The sequence below is a fragment of the Musa acuminata genome, chromosome BXJ2-11, assembly GCF_036884655.1.
Source record: "Musa acuminata AAA Group cultivar baxijiao chromosome BXJ2-11, Cavendish_Baxijiao_AAA, whole genome shotgun sequence".
Classification (NCBI taxonomy): domain Eukaryota; kingdom Viridiplantae; phylum Streptophyta; class Magnoliopsida; order Zingiberales; family Musaceae; genus Musa; species Musa acuminata.
Genome location: NC_088348.1, coordinates 25,158,432 through 25,178,355, shown reverse-complemented (window position 1 = coordinate 25,178,355; position 19,924 = coordinate 25,158,432). Strand labels below are relative to the sequence as shown.

At 38.6% G+C, this 19,924-nt stretch overlaps 3 protein-coding genes across 4 annotated transcripts; 2 read left to right on the top strand and 1 right to left on the bottom strand.

The window, feature by feature from the left end:
• Positions 1 to 266: 266 nt before the first annotated feature.
• LOC135627226 (pentatricopeptide repeat-containing protein At1g77360, mitochondrial-like) lies at positions 267 to 3,791 on the bottom strand. 2 transcript variants are annotated; one of them, XM_065133239.1, is made up of 2 exons: positions 1,695 to 3,791; positions 267 to 595 (listed from the first exon to the last, which is right to left on the bottom strand). In XM_065133239.1, the coding sequence occupies exon 1, from the start codon at positions 3,744 to 3,746 to the stop codon at positions 2,271 to 2,273; it is 1,476 nt and encodes a 491-aa protein (XP_064989311.1). In that variant the 5' UTR covers positions 3,747 to 3,791; the 3' UTR covers positions 267 to 595; positions 1,695 to 2,270. The 2 variants fall into 2 exon arrangements, with proteins under 2 accessions (XP_064989311.1, XP_064989312.1); XM_065133240.1 differs by having other exon boundaries at positions 267 to 523.
• Positions 3,792 to 12,749: 8,958 nt separating this feature from the next.
• Positions 12,750 to 14,920, top strand: LOC135626434 (BTB/POZ and TAZ domain-containing protein 1-like). The gene is made up of 5 exons (XM_065131706.1): positions 12,750 to 12,939; positions 13,018 to 13,151; positions 13,649 to 13,979; positions 14,061 to 14,407; positions 14,490 to 14,920. The coding sequence occupies exons 1-5, from the start codon at positions 12,841 to 12,843 to the stop codon at positions 14,668 to 14,670; spliced, it is 1,092 nt and encodes a 363-aa protein (XP_064987778.1). The 5' UTR covers positions 12,750 to 12,840; the 3' UTR covers positions 14,671 to 14,920.
• Positions 14,921 to 15,298: 378 nt separating this feature from the next.
• On the top strand, positions 15,299 to 19,654 carry LOC135626435 (28 kDa ribonucleoprotein, chloroplastic-like). The gene is made up of 4 exons (XM_065131707.1): positions 15,299 to 15,773; positions 15,912 to 16,013; positions 18,698 to 18,979; positions 19,417 to 19,654. Exons 1-4 carry the CDS (start codon positions 15,336 to 15,338, stop codon positions 19,480 to 19,482), a joined length of 888 nt encoding a protein of 295 aa, XP_064987779.1. The 5' UTR covers positions 15,299 to 15,335; the 3' UTR covers positions 19,483 to 19,654.
• The last annotated feature ends 270 nt before the right edge of the window (positions 19,655 to 19,924 follow it).

The window sequence follows — 19,924 nt, the reverse complement described above, 5'->3', positions numbered from 1 at the left end:
TTAATAAATTTACTATTTTTAATAATTGCAAGAAAAAGATGTGGGAGTTAAAATGTAACCAAGGATTGGATGTTTGTTTTCTTTTGCATTAGGACATGGAAAGCATTTGCTAATAAAACCTTTTCCCAAGCCAGAATATTTCCTGAATACAAGACTATATATATATATATATATATATATATATATATATATATATATATAGACACACACATACACATAAAATATCTCAATTAGGCTTCGAGCACAACCTCTTTATCTTGTGTATATTGATGGAAATATTGTGCATTGAGTTTTTTTTTTTCTTTTATATCTGAATCAAATGGATGAGACAAAAGCTTATTGTTTGAAGACAAAATAGCCATATTTTTGCCACTGTATTAAACTCACAAGGTTGTAACAACAGCTGCAAAAGATGGAGTGGTTCTTGATTTTTGCAAGTTCCATACAAGCAATCTAAATATGTTGACATGAACAGAAGTTATATATATTTGACTGTCTCCACAGCTATCATCTCTTTGGGGATCTGCAAACATGGGCTTCTCAGATATATAACATCAGTAGGATCAATTGGAGAATCGGTTCAAAAATTAGCTCACTGACAAAAAAACATAATTGAATCTGGTGAGACTCCAACCTTAGTATAAATCAATTCTCTAGCAACAAAAAAGTTCATACAATGGACTTGAGCTTTGGAGCGATTTCTGGATGATCGATAATATGCAGCAAAATTATAGAGTCCATCATAGTTCATAAGTTCCAAGTATTCTTCTTAGTAGGCTTCCACAAGCCTTAAGAAAGGCCATAGCCCTTATCATCTAGATGGAATCCATCTCCTAAAAGCAACATCCTCCAAGATGTAAAGAAGGAAGTTTTTCATTTTCTTAAGGTCCATTTGGTTGCAAAGAAAACAGATGAAAAAGAATTTTTCCACTGAGAATTCTTTTCCATAATAGCAAACTTGTTTTGATTGGAGAAAAGGAAAACAAAATACTTCACAAAATAAAAAATATTTATACAACAACATATCCTCTTGGTGGTTTGAGATAAATCTCATATGTATATAATAAATCTCATATGTATATACTTGTACCTTCTTAGCCTTTTGAATTGAATAGCTTTGGCAATATGTATTGTATTTTAGGTACTATTGAATCATTGTCAAATATTTACTGTCACTATTATTTGAGTCAAAGGTATATTGAAATGTTGATTCTCTAATAAAAGTATGAAACTGTTACATCTTTATGAACTAATCCGAAAAAGGGAGAAGCAACCTTATTAAAATTTTATTATTTATGCTACCACTTCAGTGACTGGTTTATTGCCTCGGCTATGATCCCCTGGCCTACTTGTTAACCATGGGATGACACAATCAATTTCAACATTTTGTGATGTGTAATTATTACAAATGCATATTTGTTAACCGGTGGACATGATAGCATACATAAATGTGCTAAATCAAGCATCAAATATGTGTGTAGGCCCAACAAAATCACATGATGTAAGCCTTAAAGCTATCTATAGCCAAAAAGAAGTTGCACTAGTTATTAAGATTAGAAATTAACTATATATATTTAACATAATCAATAGATTCCAGAACAAGGTCTAGATGAATTTACCAGCCTATGGACTTAGTCTTCCGTACCTAAATGTTGGTAACAAGCACAGAAAACTGAGTAACATGAAACACTGACCTGAAAATTTAGTGATTTGTTAGGGTCTTGAGCAAATCATACATGTAGCTCCAACCTCATGTCACCATCATGAAGCTAAATAACTTAATATTCACTTCTTTGTCGGGTAGCCGGTTGCCTTGATATTTTTCTGCTAGACAAGAATTCACATGAATGGGTTATATGATCAACGCCATGTGCTCTCAATCACATAAAGGTTCTTGAATCAGAACATTCATCTTGTCCACAAGAAATTCAAGCACATCTTCCCTCCCCTCTTTCCGCAACAACTGTCTCAATTTTCCAAATGTTGTACCTGGTGGTCTGATACCCTTTTCAATCATATCTTCTAACATGACACAAGCCCGGTTCAGTTCACCCTTCTCGCAGAGCCCAACCTCATGAAACACTGACCTGAAAATTTAGTGATTTGTTAGGGTCTTGAGCAAATCATACATGTAGCTCCAACCTCATGTTACCATCATGAAGCTAAATAACTCAATATTCACTTCTTTGTCAGGTAGCTGGTTGCCTTGATATTTTTCTGCTAGACAAGAATTCACACGATTGGGTTATATGATCCAACACCATGTGCTCTCAATCACATAAAGGTTCTTGAATCAGAACATTCATCTTGTCCACAAGAAATTTAAGCACATCTTCCCTCCTCTCTTTCAGCAACAACTGTCTCAATTTTCCAAATGTTGTACCTGGTGGTCTGATACCCTTTTCAATCATATCTTCTAACATTACACAAGCCCGGTTCAGTTCGCCCTTCTCGCAGAGCCCATTGATTAGGACAGAAAAAGTGTGCATGCTTGGGAGGAATTGCTTCTTGCCCATGTACTTCCATACCTTCAAAGCCATCTCCAACTTGTCGGTTTCACAGAACATCTTTATCATCATGGTGTAGGTATCTGAGTCAGGTTCACAGCATTTTATCATGCGGCGAAAAACCCTATATGCCTCCTCGTATCTCTGAGCAGTTATCAAGCTGTTCAATATGATATTAAAAGTCCTTGCGACCGGGGTGATGCCTTTATCCTCCATATCTCCCACCACACTAAATGCATTTTCAAACTTGTTTGCCTTACAAAATGCACCAACCAGTGCATTGTACACGACGACATCGGGCTTAACTCCATTTCTCTCCATCTCCAAGAATGTATCTACGGCATCCTCTATCCTCTTCTCGACCCCATACGTGTGCACCAACACACTATAGATGAAGGGTGTCGGCGGGCAAACCCTGTGGCTCATGTCCCTAACTACATCGACAGCTTCCTCCATCCGTCCTGCCTTACACAGTGCATCGACTATAATTCCATAGGTGACTATATCTGGTTCGCAACCCCTGTCCAGCATTTCTTGGTAGACTTCCCGCATCTTGGGCAGATTGGGCGCCCTTCCCCACCCTTCGAGCAGGATACTGTAGGTCTTCGCGTCGGGCTCGAACCGGTTGCGCATTTTGTCGAACACCTCCTGGGCCTTCCTGACGTTCTTCGACTTGCAGAGCGCACCGAGCAGGCCGCCGAACGCCGCCAGGTTGGGCGCTACACCGTACTTATCCATGACGTCGAAGGTGTACAGGGTCTCCTCCACCTTGTGGGCGCGGGCGTACTTGCGCATGATGACGCAGAAGGTCTCGACGTTGAGGGCGCCCTGGGTGCGCATGGCGGCAACGAGGTCCCACATGAGCTTGTACTGGCGGATCTTGGCGAGTGCGGCGATCATGGCGTGGTAGGCGCGGACGGTGTGGGCATAGCCGCGCTGCTGCCGGCGGGCCCAGTCGAAGAAGCGGTAGGCGAGCATGCCGGCGTTCTCGAAGCGGAGGAGGACCTGCTCGGCCACGTCGGGGAAGGCGCGCACGCCGCTCGCGTCAAGGGCCTGCTCCAGCCCGGCATTGGGACAGGACAACATGATCTTGCAGAGCTTATTGCAGGGGTCCACGCCCACGAGGAGCCGCTGTTGCTCGCCGCTGCCGGAGCTGGACATGCTTCTTGCTGTTGGTGGTGTCGTCTTCGTCGTCGCCCTCCAAAACTTGGTGCAGGAGGAGGTTCGAGGTCTCATCATGTTGCTGCCGCCGAGCGTGAGAAGTCGATCGAGTCTTGCACCGAAAGAAAGAAAGAGAAGGGGCTAATTACATATTACAAGTTAAACTTTTTTAGCTAACTCGATTTTTTAAATTAAAAAAATTTATAGTAAAATTTTTATAATTATAAAAATATAATATTTAAGTTTATTTATCCTATCGTTATCGACTTTATGGGTGGAAGATAAGCGCATCATAACATATGTATGAATGACAAAAAAATGATAAATAAAAAAATAATTTAAATGATGATGATAAATAATAGAGTCATGGGTAGCTGTTATAGTGGTGGTCAATGAGAATGATGTTGTGGTTAGCCTTATCGATATCGATTAAAAAATATTAGTTTGAAAATATTTCGTAAGTCGAAAACTGATCGGAAAGATATTAACATGGAAGTGGAAGTGTAAGAGAGCGTAGTGAAAGCAATAAAAAGGTAGTTTGTAGTTAAAGTAAATTGCTTAAAAAAAATACAAACTAAATTTTATAGTGGTTCGATCGTCGTGACCTACATCCACTCCCGATTCCTCTTCCGTCGAGGCCACCAGCATCCACTAACGATCTTCCTTCGATGAGCGAAGACCAACTACCCTTTTACAACCCTGTTCTCCTTTTTACAAGTTTAGGAGATAACATTTTATAACCCTCTTTTATAAGATATCCCTCACACACCTTCCTTAGAACTCTCTCTAAGCTTTAGGAGGAAAGAACTCAACTTTCTAAGGTTTACAACAGAGTTTTGCTCAATCTTTCTTACTACTCCATGCAGAAATAGCTGGGGTATTTATAGACCTCAAATGACTTCAAAATTTGGAGCCAAAATTTAAATCCTTGAGATTTCGGGGTACGGGTGGTATCATCGCTTGTAGCCTGACACTAGGCAGTACCACCGCCCAATCTGACGGTACCATTTCCCAACACACTATCACTGGGTGGTACCACCGCTCAATCTGGCAGTACCACCTCCTGACAGTCTCGGAGATCGGATTTTTCGAGTTTTTCAACTCGCAAGTGGTTCCATCGCCTGTTCTAGCGGTGCTACTGCTTGACCAAACTTTTAGGTCACTGAATGAGCCTCTCAATGAGCCCAAATCAGTCCCAATTAAAGCCCAATTAGCCCCTAATTGAATTAGCATGATTACATAAAAAGCTAACTCAATTAGCCCCCTAAACTACTTTGATCTTAGACAAATGATTATAAAGGATGAATCCTTTATCCGGCATGTCATTAGTTTATCCGACGCTCCTCCGATCCTTTGGAGCATCATCCTCTCCTTCGGCATATTGTTCAATCGGCATGTTGACTCCTACAACTTTTAATTTCCTTGGCGTAATGTCCAATCCTTTGGCCCGATGCTTGAATTCACGGCACGAGCCTTTTATCGACACGTCAACCGATCCTCTGGCCCAACGTCCAATCTTCTAACATGTTCACTCCTACCCAATATTATTCTTCCCGCTTTAATCAATTTGCATCTCCTTGATCGAAACTAGTCGTACGTCACTCAAAATACAGATTAAATCATAAACTAATCAATTGATTTCATCATCAAAATTTGAGATTCAATAATCTCTCTCTTTTTAATGATGATAACCAATTGATGACAGAGTTAACCTTAACTCCCCCTATCAATATGCCATATTGATAGAACATTTAAATTCAGAAAATCATATAATGTTTTAAAACATATAAGTACTTCAATATTGCATGCATCATGAATATTGACATAACTAATTTATCATATCATTGCATGCAACATAAACTCATGCATAATCATATCCAAGTATATCATCTCATGCATGATTGTCATTATGACTTCTCCCCCTTTGTCATCAACAAAAAGGAGAAGTGTTTTATATATGTAAGTTTTATAACATGCAAGCTTGTTTGCAATTTTTAGAGATATGTAAGTTTAGCATGTTTACTTTTCTTGAGATAGCAACTTTTTGCTTCTCTTTAGATTACAAGTTAGCGATTTTAGCTAGTTTTACATCATGCAAGCTAGCAATTTTTAAGATATGCAAGTTAACAAGTTTACTTTTCTTTGCGATGTGAAAAGCTAACAATTTTACTTCTACTTGGGATGTGCAAGTTAGTAATTTTTGCTCTCTTTTGAGTTTGGCAAGCTAGCAAGTTTTAGATACGCAAGCTAGTAAGATAGCAAGTTTTACATCAAGTAAGTTAACCAATTTTATACCATGCAAGTTAGCAAATTTTATATTATTTAAGAACATACAAGCTAGTTCTTTCTCCCCCTTTGTCATTATCAAAAAGAAGAAAAAATAATAATTTTATAATTTTTTTTCCTTTATAATAATTTTTAAATCATGATAAAAGTAAAGTATCAATATTATTTCAACATATTTATGCATCATTATAGTTTCAAATTAAAACATGTACAATTTCAAAACCTTACATTTCATCATTACTTAATGCATGATATCAAAAATAAATCATCACTATGGGCATATCATATATGATACTCAAATATTTATGATACATCATTTTAGCAACAAATTATAGTATTGCATGCATCATTCTAAATCATAAATAATGCAAATTATAATGGTATCAAAATGTCAAATTACATTCAATCCTACCATGCATGATCATGACTTCTCATTTGTATGTATAAACATAAATTTATGAGTATTTCATGTATAATTTAATATCATCATATGAAGAATATCAAGAGAATTTTGGTGATGAGATATACTTCATGAATATAAGAAATTATAAAAATCATATCATGAAAGATAAGATTATGTGAATACCAAAAGACATGATTCATATAGAAAATTTTCTCAAAATGCAAGAATTATATGAAAAATAAAGAGTAAGAAATCTTGATTCATAAAAGAAAGTCTCAAGTTAAGAAATCAAGAGAAGGTTCATGATTCGATTGGAAAATTCTCATTTAGATTCAAATTATCAAAGTCATAAGAGATTCAAAATGACATTAATTGATAAATCAATCTTTTGATATGCTATCGATTTTCTTTCTCCCTTTTGTCATCGTAAACAAGAATGAAGAAGGAAAGAAATGCATAACAAAACTAAGTTATAAATTTTCAAGATATCAAGTAGCATATCATGGTTTGTTAGGATAAGTCTCCTTTTTTGGTGAATAGTAAAAAGAAACAAGGAGAAAATGATCTTAATTCATAGAAAGATTTAAAGTATCAAATATCAAGAAATCAAGATCATGAATTGGATTGTTTTTCTCTTTAGTAAATGGCAAAGAGAAACATAAGAGATCTTGATTCATAAAAGATTTCATGTTATAAATCTTGAGAAATTATGATTTGGATAAAACTCATTCAAATTCATTTTCATAGTCTACGAGATTCACAAAAGCATAATATTCATGGATTCATTAATCTTTTATCGAAAAAATCAATAAGATAGAGATGAAAAATGTATTCCCTTTTTACGTGTTTTATTTTATGTAATTGATTTTATATAAATATGCTCAAGTTTTTCATATGAAAATCATTCATCTTATTTAAAACCGAAAAAGCAACTTTCATTGCGACAAAGATCAATAAGTCATAAGTCATAAAAATCATCATGTATAACTTCAAAATCTCATTTATAGTATAAAATCATCAAGCATGGTATCATTGAACATAAGACATCTTCAATCAAAATCGAAAAGCAATATGGAAATCAACATGATTGCACATTATTATTTTTTAAAAACATACATAAGATTAATCTATTAGATGTACAAGCATTAGATTTATATCTAATAATTTGATATATTTTCATAAAACATGCAATTGTCATTATAATTTTTAAAATTACTAGCATGATCCCAATTTTTTAACATTTTCATTACATCATTAAACATATAATTTTTAAGAAAAAATTATATATAATTTTTTAAACTAAAAATATAACTCATGAAAAGTATCATGTAATTTCAAAATAAATTAAAGGGGTTTTAGTTACCTCGTCAAAAGTCGTTAAGGCATAGTTTGCCACCTCGCTTTTGTTGGTTTGTTCTTAATCTTCGGATGAACTCGTTTCGTCCCAAGTCACTTTGAGTGCTCTCTTCTTTTTTGGAAACTTTTTTTAAGTTTATTTTTATTTTTTAATTCTTGTTTAATGAACTTTTTAAGTTTTATAGTGAGAAGTTCAATTTCATCATTACTTGAGCTTTCGCTCGAGTGGTCTTCATGTATTCGAAGTGTCAAATCCTTCTTGTTCTTTAGAAAGTTGTTCTCATATTTGTTTTGTGTCATACAACTAATTTCATAGGTCATTAAAGACCCGATAAATTCTTCGAGGGGGAAAGTATTTAAATCTTTGACCTCTTGAATGACTGTTACTTTATGATCCCAAGTTTTAGAAAGAAATCATAAAACTTTATTAACAAGTTTAAGATTTGAAAAACATTTGCCAAGAGCTTTTAAGTCATTGATGATATCCGTAAAATGGGTGTACATGTCAATAATGGTTTCGCACGGCTTCATTCGAAATAGTTCAAAATTATGCATCAAAATATTTATCTTAGAATCCTTTACTCTACTAGTGCCCTCGTGTGTGATTTCAAGTGTATGTCAAATATTGAAAGCTGTTTCACAAATAGAAACACGATTAAACTCATTTTTTGCTCAAAACACAAAATAGAGCATTCATAGTTCTAACATTTAAAGAAAAAGTTTTCTTGTCCAAATCATTACATTCGCTTATTAGAATAGAAAACTTTTGAAATCTATTTTCAATGATATTCCATAAGTTTAAATCCATAGAAAGCAAGAAAACTCTCGAGTTTTCCAATAAGTATAGTCTGTTCCATTGAACATAGGAGGATGAACGATAGAAAAACCCTCTTAAAATCGAAAAAGAGCTATTTCTCTTGGGTGTTAAACCAAATGAGAAATAACGAGGCTCTGATACTAACTATTAGGAATGAGTCGACACTAAGAGGGGGGGTGAATTAATGTAGCAGTAAAAAACGTCGATTTGAAAATATTTCATACATTGAAAACTGGTCGGAAAGATATTAACTTAGAAGCGTAAGGGAGCATGGTGAAAGCAATAAGAAGGCAATTTGTAGTTAAAATGAATTGCTAAAAAGAAATGCAAACCAGATTTTATAGTGGTTCGATCGTTGTGACCTACATCCACTCCCGATTCCTCTTCCATGGAGGCCACCGGCATCCACTAACGGTCTTTCTTCAAGGGGCAAAAACCAACTACCCTTTTACACCCCTCTTCTCCTTTTTACAAGTTTAGGAGATAACCTTTTGCAACCCTCTTTTACAAGGTATCCCTCACAAAGCTTCCTTAGAACTCTCTATAAGCTTTAGGAGGAGGGAACTCAACTTTCTAATAGAGTTTACAACAGAGTTTTGCTTAATCTTTCTTACTACTCCATGCAGGAATAGCTAGGGTATTTATATACCCCAAATGGCTTCAAAACTTGGAGCCAAAATTCAAATCCCCGAGATTTCGAGGTACGGGCGGTACCACCGCTTGCACTGGGTGGTACCACTGCCCACAGCCTGACACTGGGTGGTAGCACTGCCCAGTTTAGCGGTACCATCGCTTGACACACTGTCACTAGGTGGTACCATTGCCTGATAGCCTCGGAGATTGGGTTTTTTGAGTTTTTCAACTCACAAGCGGTTCCACCGCTTGACCCAACTTTTAGGTCACTAAATAGGCCTCATAATGAGCCCAAATTAGTGTTTATTAAGACCTAATTAGCCCCTAATTGAGTTAACATGATTATATCAAAAACTAACTCAATTAGCCCCATAAACTACTTTAATCTTAGATAAATGATTATAAAGGATGAATCCTTTATCCGGTATATCATTGGTTCATCCGGCGCTCGTTCGATCCTTTGGAATATCGTCCTCTCCTTCAGTGTATTGCCCAATCAGCATGTTGACTCCCGCAACTTCCGATCTCCTTAGCGCAATGTCCGATCCTTCAGTCCGATGCCCGAATTCACGGCATGAGCCTTCTGCCGACACGTCGACCAATCCTCTGGCCCGATGTCCAATCTTTTGATATGTTTACCCTGACCCAATATGATTTTTCCTTCTTTAATCAATTTGCCTCTCCTTGATCGAAGCTAGTCCTATGTCACTCAAAACATAGATTAAATCACAAACTCATCAATTGATTTCGTTATCAAAATCCGAGATTCAACAACATTTGCATTGACGTCAGAAGAGAAAGAGGAGAGAAGTGAGACATTTACGTTGGTGTCGCATCGCTTTGCCTCCTCTTTCTCTTCTGATAATGCGACGATCGATGAGAACAAAGAGGAGGCAGCGCGGTGTGATGCCGATGCAGATGCCTCACTTTCATTGTCCTCCTTCGACATCACACTACTTTATCTCACTTATCTCCTCTTCCTCAGTGACGTAGATGTCTTACCTGCCTCCTCTTCTTCCTCCGACATTATCGTAGATGTAGAGTGACGTTGAAGGTGGAAGAAGAGGTAGAGTAGTACAATATCAATGTAGAGGCCTCATTGCTTTGCCTCATCTTCCTCCTCATCGTCAATGTTTGAATCGATATTAGTAAGATCGACTAACGCATCTAAATTGAATGTGTCAATGTAAATAAGGTTAAATATTTTAATTCTTAATTATATAGATTTTAATATAAATTTTTTAAGTATAAATAGGTGAAAGTGTATCCTGTCTATGCAAATCTTAAAGTAGGAATGACACCATTATTACATAAACCATTATTACATCAACGACAATGTTTTGAGTAGTCTAATTACTGGGATTAATAAGCATAGGATCAGAAAAATACACATAATAGTAAGTACAATGATACGTCCGGTTATGATCTGTTATAATGTCTTGTAGTTGGGTAAAAAAGCTTTATATATATCCTTCCAAATTTTGAAAATAGTATATTTTAATATTATATATATATATATATATCCCTAATGTTATTGTCATTAATATCAATCTAAATATATAAATTAATCATTTGATAAATATTGATTAATTTGGATCAAAAGTAATATATATATATATATATATATATATATATATATATATATATATATATATATATATATATATATATATATATATATATATATATATATATATATATATATATATAAAACATAAGATACGACTCTGTACACTTCAATGGTCACCTCGAAAGGACGCAAACCAATTAATGTAGACGAACCAAACAATAATGTTAGATTGGATCATGGGATGACTTAACCTTTTAGCAATAATGGACACATAATTCAAATTTTATCGTGGTCTTTGGTCATATAATATGTTAGATTTTGGATTCGTCATCTTATCCTTTTTAATATTTAGTTAATATTTATACCATATTCATTCCCAGCTTAGACTTGTATCATACATTTGAGTTCAGATTTACATGTCAAGCTAATCAAGCTATCTTTTTAGGGGATAATGTGAGGGTGGAACATATATAATAATAATAATAGTGATACTATTATTATTAATATAGACAAATTTATGGTTCAATCAAAATGTGGCATCTCAAAAGATATCTTCTCCTAACAACAATCATGCAGAAGAACTTCTTATCTCCTTCATGGGAAGCACAAATGAACATTGCAACTTGTCACCTCACCCACGGTTGATTGATCCCAACTGTGTTTTTTAGTGTTCGGTGTATTCCTCTTTCTCTCTCTCTCTCTCTCTCTCTCGCTCTCTCATCCACATCGAGCACATCGATATGAGGTTTACTCTAGTGTGAGCCATGCAAAAATGTCCACTTCATCGTGACATTAACGGGCATTAAATTGATTGTATGTTTGCCAACTGTTAGGCAATATCATCGTCTTCTCATATATTAATTAAATGATTGGATATATGAACAAAAATTGCACAGCAATAATTGCACTATTGTAGATTATTCTACGAATTATTCGTTTTCTAATTCCTACTTATCATGCATTGAGCTTTTTGTTTAATAATCGGTGATACTCCAATAATGATCAAAATGATTATACATAAATTCCAAACAAAAGGCACCGTCACACACATAATTTCTATCCAAAACAAGTTGTTTTCATATTTATTGATTTAGCATATAAATAATTAATCTCTATCAATTAATGACCACTTCTTTTATTATAATTATGTTAGATGTATTTTAATTATTGATATCTTTCTAATTTGATGTAGTTAATGTTACTTACAGACAGTCATAATCCACACGATATTTTTTTGATGGATGTTAACGAGATACGTATGCGTATGTCATATCATGCATGGATTGCGATCATGAGGCAGGAGAAGATCCCAATATCGCAACTTGCTTGACTTATGTTCATTCAATCAATCTTGTGGAGCCACATTAGTATGTTTTGGCCACACATTTGGATGCTTAAGCTGAAGTGAAGTCCCAATCGCAAGCCACAGCCACATGATCATCGTAAATATCTCCCACTTGATGGACGCTCTTACAGATCTGATGGGATCCAACGGCCGGTAGCGTTTCGGTTCCACACCATGGGACCCGCCATGCCGCTGTTCAATTGCGTACGTGGTAAAAAGCTAATGGTAGATCGGATCTTCCACACCATTTTAAATATCTTCGAGATGATGGATGGGAAGCAGTGGGTCCACCACTTCGTCGTCTAATAGCGATCGTAAATGTGCCGATCTCGTCGTGCATCTGGAAGCACGATGAAGGAGTTAGATCACGCCATCGGATGGGATGGGAGCCATGGGTCTATCAAGTGGTTGCGCGACTCTCGATGCGAGTCAGGTGTTTGGTCGGCCGTTGATTTCCTGCATTAGCGGTGGAGGATTCCACCTCGCAGCCGTCCATGTATAATGCCTTCCTCGAGCAGAAGCCCAGTGGGAGCCGTGTCGTCCTCACCTCCGTCACGAGTCCCATTTTGTGGCTCTCTTGGTGTTCTACGTCATGGATGAAATCATCCTCGTATCCCTCCAAGCGTCCATCACTACCTCCTCCTCCGTCCTCCCTTCGCCTATATAAACCTGACCCGTTCGAGTTGATTAGGCTGCTTCTCTTTCCAGTTATCTACTTAGTCCCGTGCTCTGTCTCAGAGAGAGAGAGAGAGAGAGAGAGAGATGGGCAATTCGAGGACGGATCCCAGCGGGGGAGATGACGCAGATGTCCAGATCTTGACCGCCGGGAAGAGGAGAATTCCTGTTCATTCCAAAGTTCTGGTGAGCTGCATCTTCTTTTCTTCTCTCTGCGCTCGTAAGAACGGGGTGTGTATGATTGGTTGTGTTTCTTGTGTGAAGGCGGCAGCGTCGCCGGTGTTAGAGAGCATGTTGGATCGGCCGCAGAAACGTGGGGGAGAAGGAAGAGTGATTCCGATACTTGGAGTTCCTCACGACGCAGTGTGTGCCTTCGTTCGCCTGCTCTACTCCGCCAGGTTCGTCGGTCATCTCCTTGATTCCTTAACTCCGAAGCAAGTCTGTACGATTCAAATCGGAAAAGCCTCCACCAACCAATACAACCTTGGTTTCTAGTGCGGCGGCGGTGGTGCTAAAGGTCTCCGTGTGATGATGTAGATGGGACAGGGTTGGCACCACCACGACCACCACCACAGGAGAGAGTTCAAAGAGAGGGTAGAAAAAGAGCTCTGTTTTGATTGCGATGTTAGTCCTGTTATTGATCCAAACCACGCAATTCTCGTGCTCCACAGATTTCAACCTCCACTTTGAATCATCATCATCATGCCTGTTCACCTGTTATTTTCTCGAGAACCCCATTGCAAGGACAATGGACCATCCCACCTCTGCCATGTAGGTCCACACCATGAGAGCTAACCGCCAAGATCTGAAACCTGCCTCTCCAACGCTGCATTAGGACTCCACAGTTCAATCTCTGTCGGTGTTGGATTTCTCATGATAAGATTCATCACTACAGGAGTTGTGTGACGCCTGCGGTGGAGGGGGAGGAGGCGCCGGAGGTGGGCGAGCACGGGGTGCACTTGCTGGTCCTGTCGCATGTGTACCAGGTGGGGTGGCTGAAGCGGGCGTGCGAGCGGGCGCTGGCATCGCGGCTGACGGCGGAGGGGGTGGTGGACGTGCTGGTGCTGGCACGGCGGTGCGACGCGCCCTGGCTGCACCTCCGCTGCCTGAGGCTCATCGCCAGGGACTACGCCGCCGTGGAGAGCACCGAGGCGTGGCGCTTCCTCCAGGAGAACGACCCCTGGCTCGAGCTCGACATCCTCCAATCCCTCCAAGACGCCCATCTGGTACCGACATCGCACCACTCCGATCTTTATCCTTCCGGCATTAGTTGATATTGACGGCGCGTACTATACGAATGATCTCAGAGGCAGAAGCGGCGGCGGCGGAAGAGGGAGGAGGAGAAAGTATATACGGAGCTGAGCGAGGCCATGGAGTGCTTGCAGCACATCTGCGCGGAGGGCTGCACCGAGGTCGGGCCATCCGGCCGCGGACCGCCGCCGCGTGACCCCACCCATTGCCCGAACCCCGCCACCTGCCGTGGCCTCCAGCAGCTCATCCACCACCTCGCCGCCTGCGACCGCAAGAAGAAGCCGCCGCAACAGCAGCAGCAGCAGCAGCACGGCTGCCCTCGCTGCAAGCGTCTGTGGCAGCTCCTCCGTCTCCACTCCGCCATCTGCGTCCACCCCGACCCCTGCAAAGTCCCCCTCTGCTCGTAAGCATCCTACAGCCTTCGCCACCTGCTACTTCCTCCTGGTCACTGACCAACTTGTCCTTGTTCCTCTATTGCTCTGCAGCCAATTCAAGCAGAAGATGGAGCAAACCAAAAGGAAAGCAGAGGAGGAGAAGGACGAGAAGTGGAAACTACTGGTGAAGAAGGTGGCCTCTGCAAGAGTCATGTCCCACTTGGCCAAGAGGAAAAGGCAAGAAGGGATACAAAACCAGGAAGCTTGGCTGAAGCAGAAGCTCATTGACTGAGTGATCAATCCTTCGGTTGACTTTGTTCTCCCAAGTCAAATTTATACCAAATCCAGGGGGATGAATCATTTGCTCTATCTAGAAATCATCTTTATGTAGGTGAATTATGTGATATGGCGACCTCTATCTTCTACATTTCATCTGAAGAAAGAAGTCATGGAGGAAATGCTTAAGCTCTGTACACAATTATCTCCGGTACTCTGTATGCATGTCAATAAAAAAAATACATGTAGCACGTACATCCCTCCAATATTAAGACTCTTTCCATAATTATACTCCAAAAAATATTCATTTTAATTACATAACATTAACATCATTTAGTGTTTCAATTAATAACCAAATAATAGTTTTTAACATATGAGAGATTACTCACCTATGCAAGTTTTTAGGTTTCACTATAATATAAGCTAAGCTTAAAATTTAGAGGATAAATATCAAAATCATACATATTAGAGGGATATATGTTTATTTTTATTTAAGGCATAATATGTTCTTTTTTGGAAGGAAACTAAATATGAAAATATTGAGATAATTTGACACTTTTAAGGAGGTTATTCGTAATAGCATGATTATAGAGGGCGTATTTGCAAAAGTACTATCGTATATAAAACCGGCGACGCCCCTCACCCCCCGGTTCCCCCTTATCTCTTCTCTGTCTCCAATCCATGGCGGCAGGCACGGCCGTCAACCCCATGCCCATGGCGGAAGGCCTTCCCCTGTCTCTGACAGCCGCTCTCTTCTCTTCTGTTCCCCCTCCCTCTCTCCTCCCGTTTCCCCGCTCCTCCAGGCCGCTCCGCTTTCCCCGCCTCTCTCTCTCCTCTTCGTTGCTGCCCTTTAGAAAGATCCTTCCTTTGCCACCCTTCGTGGCACAGACCTCCGGCTGGACCCTCCAGGCGGAGGAGGAGGAGGAAGTGGAGGAGAATGAGCTCGAAGATGGAGGTTTTGGCTTGGAAGGGCTCGAGGGGGAAACGGAGGACGGGGTGGAGCCTTATGGCGAGCCGGCCGAGGAGGCGAAGCTCTTCGTCGGGAACCTCCCCTACGATATGGACAGCGAGAAGCTGGCTCAGCTCTTCGATAAGGCTGGAGTCGTCGAGGTCGCCGAGGTAACGTAGATTCGATGGGGTCTTGCAATTGAAATAGAAATTGGAGGATTCCGATTCTTCTATTCTTGTGTTGTTGTTGGGATATGATAATGGCGTTGAGATCTGTGCGATTCTTGGGTCATGGTTGTGGATATGCAGGTGATATACAATCGGGGGACTGATCAGAGTCGTGGATTTGGATTTGTGTCCATGAGCACGATTGAAGAAGCAGACAAAGCTGTGGAGATGTTTCATCGTTCTGTAAGTCTTCTTCGAGTCTGAGCTTTTCTTCCTGGATCCAATAATTTCTCCATATACACGCTCAAAATGCTTCCCCTTAGAACTGTTGAGAAAAAAAATGAAAATATGTGTTATGGTTGCTCTGACGCTAATTAGGTCTTTCTTTATCTTGACTGCATCCACTTGATCATGAACATTGACTTATGAGGCTTGTTGATGATTGATCCATAGTGCTGTCCTGCAGTAAATGATGAACTAAGCACAACCAATCTCTTCAAAAGATAATGCTTGGGATCTCCATTCTCATGGCCATTTTCAGAGATTCTCTTGCAGCAATTACTTCTGCTTTGTCTGCCTAATAAATTGCATCTGTAAATTGGGAAACTGCATAATGACCATCCTGAATTACAGAGCCATTGCAGTCCTCCAGTGACATCATTTGCTGTGTCAAAATTGACATTGAAAAAATTAGTGAGAGGTTGCAATATAGCATTGTGTGACGCCTTTTGGAGAATTAGTGATTTGTTTAGGTTTAAGGCTGGTAGTAATGTAAATATTACATTTTATCTTTACACACTTCTCTGGTTACTGCTTGCTGTTCTGGAAATAGACCTGATTCCTAAATTATAATGCTCCGCACTATGGTGAATAAGATCTCTTGTTGATCTGCATTTGAGTGCGTGAGAAGTTTTCTGCCCTTTTGTTAACGTATGAGCCTGCAGAGCATCAGATCTTAACGTTAGTGGACATAGAAACCAAGGACACTGAACTCTGCAACATTGGAAGAAGACATGAGGTTGACCGTCTGATTGAGAACCAAATCTATAAGAACTTTTATCTGATAGAACTCTGTTTGCTAGTCCTTTTTGTGACTACGCGGTCCATTATAAATGGCTCACCAAACAAAATTTTTTATTTTAGGAGGGAGCCTTAATAGGGCATGCGAGTGTTCTTTGTAGTACAAGCACTCAGAAAACATATTCTTCAGAGAAACCAAGTACAACTTACATATCAGACAAGTGTCATATTAAGATCTCTAACAGCTGACACTTTGAACATTGGTAGAGAAGTTATAGTGTCACTTCTAGTCATATTCATAGAAATGTAAACATATTGGTGCATGCTGTAGCAAAACTTTGTACCCTGAATGCATCTGCTCACAACCGTAGAGCAGATTTCAGAAGGTTCTTGTATCTGAACCAAATTACTAGCCCTCAATTGGGCATTTAAAGAAGGGTAGTTTTTTCTTCAAATTAAAAAAAGAATAGTAGATTACTTAAAACTGTGATAATAGATATACAAAGTGTGATATAACAATAACACCAAATTGCAAGATGCTATTTTCAGAATCCAAAATACTATCAATAAAACTAACACTAGATGGCGCCTAGAATCTTTTGATTAGCAATAAGGTCAAATCATTAAACACCTGAAGATGAGAAGCACTGCATTGCTGATTCTTTTTTTCTCTTTATTTACTTATGGAGGTGAATCCAATAGAATGAGAAATAGACCCTATAAAAAATCATGAGCTGACGAAGATAGTTAAATCTGACCTAAATAACATAAACCCATAGAGTAGGTAGAAAAATTGGATTTTACTAAAAAATAGGGCTACTATGTCTACTGTTTGATGTACTGTGACTGCGACAAAGTGAGCTTTGGCACTTTCCATACAATTGTAGTCGCTGTGGTGTCTGTCATGGAGCCTAAACAGTCTATACGAGTTCTACGATACAGCATGTCGTCTATGCCTTAAGACCCATCGTACTCTGGCAGCCTTGCCATGGATTTTCTTTATAGTTATTTTAACTTATTAACTTCTTCCGATTCTTAATTCTTGTACGACTTAAGACATAAAATAGCTAACAAGAGTCATGAAATTTACCTAGTAAACAGTTTTGATAACTATTTGATCTTAACTTTGTTAACTACAAGTCTTCTTTCAGTGTTCTCTTTATTGTTCATACAACTAGTATTCAGAATAGACTAAGTATATTTGGTTAGAGAGTATGACTATGTTCGGTTTGAGAATACTTGCTCTAGCTTAACAGTGTAGCCAGCTTAGGAAAAAGAAGTACTCGTTTAAAACTCTTTTTGGTGACTTTAATTAGATTATCAATATCTACTTAATCTCTGATGTTTTCCAGCTTTCCTGATTGTTATATTAGACCTAAATCTTAGGTGCCGGGTGGATGATTCTTTGATGATCAAACTCTTTTATCAGATATCTGTTCATATTTTTGCATTCAACTTGTAATATGCTTCTGGATGTTTTGTTAAAATCAATGTGGCTTCATTCTACTACTGTTGGTCATGCGTTTTCTTGTTCGATGTCTGGCATGGTGTAATCTCTAAACATATGATTTGCTTTATGAATTTTTTTCTTATTGCTGCTCCTGTTCTTTTTGATGTTTTACCATGGGCTAGTTTCTTGACATACAATTTGCGTTGTAACTATTTTCTTTGTGTATGTATATGCATATGCATATATACATGTATATTTGTATATTATGAACTAAAAGTTTCTGCCTGCCTTCTTTGCTCTATATGTTGTTTTGATCTCGACTGATACACTATATTCCTAATTGTTTGCAAACTTTGACTGGCATGAAGTGGTTCTTGTTTTTGTGAAAGCAGCAAAATTCAATTTCTCGTTATGGTTAAGCTTTTGACTCTTAACACATTTTCTGCTCTGGAAACAGGAAATTAGTGGCAGGCTTTTGACTGTAAACAAATCAGCTCCCAGAGGGAGACGTGTGGAAAGAACACCTCGACAATTTCAACCATCTTTAAGGATCTATGTTGGCAATTTGCCTTGGCAAGTGGATGATGGCCGCCTAGGGCAAATTTTTAGTGAACATGGTAAAGTGCTGGAAGCAAGGGTGGTGTATGATAGAGAGACTGGACGGTCACGTGGTTTTGGCTTTGTTAAAATGGCAGCACAGTCTGAAATGGATGATGCAATTGCTGCTCTTGATGGACAGGTGAGTCCACTTAATTTGGCCAATTGTGTATACTGATGTTAATATCTTCCCAAGTAGATGCCAAGTATGCAAAGCATAATTCTTGGTCCAAAATTGAGACTTTGTGCCTAAACTAGTTGATTCAATGTTAATGATGAAGGAACCTGCTTTACCCGACAAAAGTTGTATGGCACAATTTAATAAGGTCCATTATTGGAAGCGTTCCTGTATGCGATTGCATTAAATAAAATTGATCATGAGTTTGATTAATCAAATATTTTTTTGCTATCCAACACCTTCTCACTTATCCCAATCGATTATGATTAGTGTATAACTCATGTTATGGTAGGAAATAATTTTAAAAAACCAGCTATGAACTCCATTCCTTTGATTTTGTCATTCTTGCTTTCTTGATCAATTTTTTCATCCAGTAACTACTGCTTTGTTATTATTCATAGAGTTTCGATGGTCGGGCACTAAGAGTTAATGTTGCTGAGGAGAGGCCACGGCGTGCTGCCTTTTGATGTGGAAAAGCCAAGAATTTCTTTATCTTAAAGATGTTGTTGACTGGAACAAATTACTGTCACAAAACATTTTTTGTTTGCTTTTATAGCTTGTGCTGAGGTACCTCCTCTTCCTGTTTTTTCTTCTGTTTTTTGCTTAGGACTTCTAATGGTAAAGGTGTGTTTGCATTTAGTCTTTGTAAGTTTTATTGGTTGTGAAACACAGAGGTGAATGCTGTGAGTTCCTCAAAGTGCTGGGAAAAATACTTTTGCCATATTCCCCAAGTATCATTTATGCATATTAGTGATGATGTCGAGGAACAGTTCCACTATATTGGGTTTCAGCTTTCAACCTCACGAGTGACATGAGGGAAGCTCTTCTTCTTTACCGATGATTGTATGATGAGTTAAGAGTTATTGTCCTACCTGAATTCCAAAAATATTGTTTTAGATATAAAAAATG

What these genes read in the sequence shown, in the direction of transcription:
- LOC135627226 (XM_065133239.1), bottom strand. Translation starts at nt 3,746, where the DNA reads ATGATGAGACCTCGAACCTCCTCCTGCACCAAGTTTTGGAGGGCGACG.
- LOC135626434 (XM_065131706.1), top strand. Translation starts at nt 12,841, where the DNA reads ATGGGCAATTCGAGGACGGATCCCAGCGGGGGAGATGACGCAGATGTC. An exon ending in CTGTTCATTCCAAAGTTCTG is followed by an intron (nt 12,940 to 13,017) that starts GTGAGCTGCATC and finishes TCTTGTGTGAAG; the next exon opens with GCGGCAGCGTCGCCGGTGTT. An exon ending in TGCAAAGTCCCCCTCTGCTC is followed by an intron (nt 14,408 to 14,489) that starts GTAAGCATCCTA and finishes ATTGCTCTGCAG; the next exon opens with CCAATTCAAGCAGAAGATGG.
- LOC135626435 (XM_065131707.1), top strand. Translation starts at nt 15,336, where the DNA reads ATGGCGGCAGGCACGGCCGTCAACCCCATGCCCATGGCGGAAGGCCTT. An exon ending in GAGTCGTCGAGGTCGCCGAG is followed by an intron (nt 15,774 to 15,911) that starts GTAACGTAGATT and finishes GTGGATATGCAG; the next exon opens with GTGATATACAATCGGGGGAC. An exon ending in TGGAGATGTTTCATCGTTCT is followed by an intron (nt 16,014 to 18,697) that starts GTAAGTCTTCTT and finishes CTCTGGAAACAG; the next exon opens with GAAATTAGTGGCAGGCTTTT.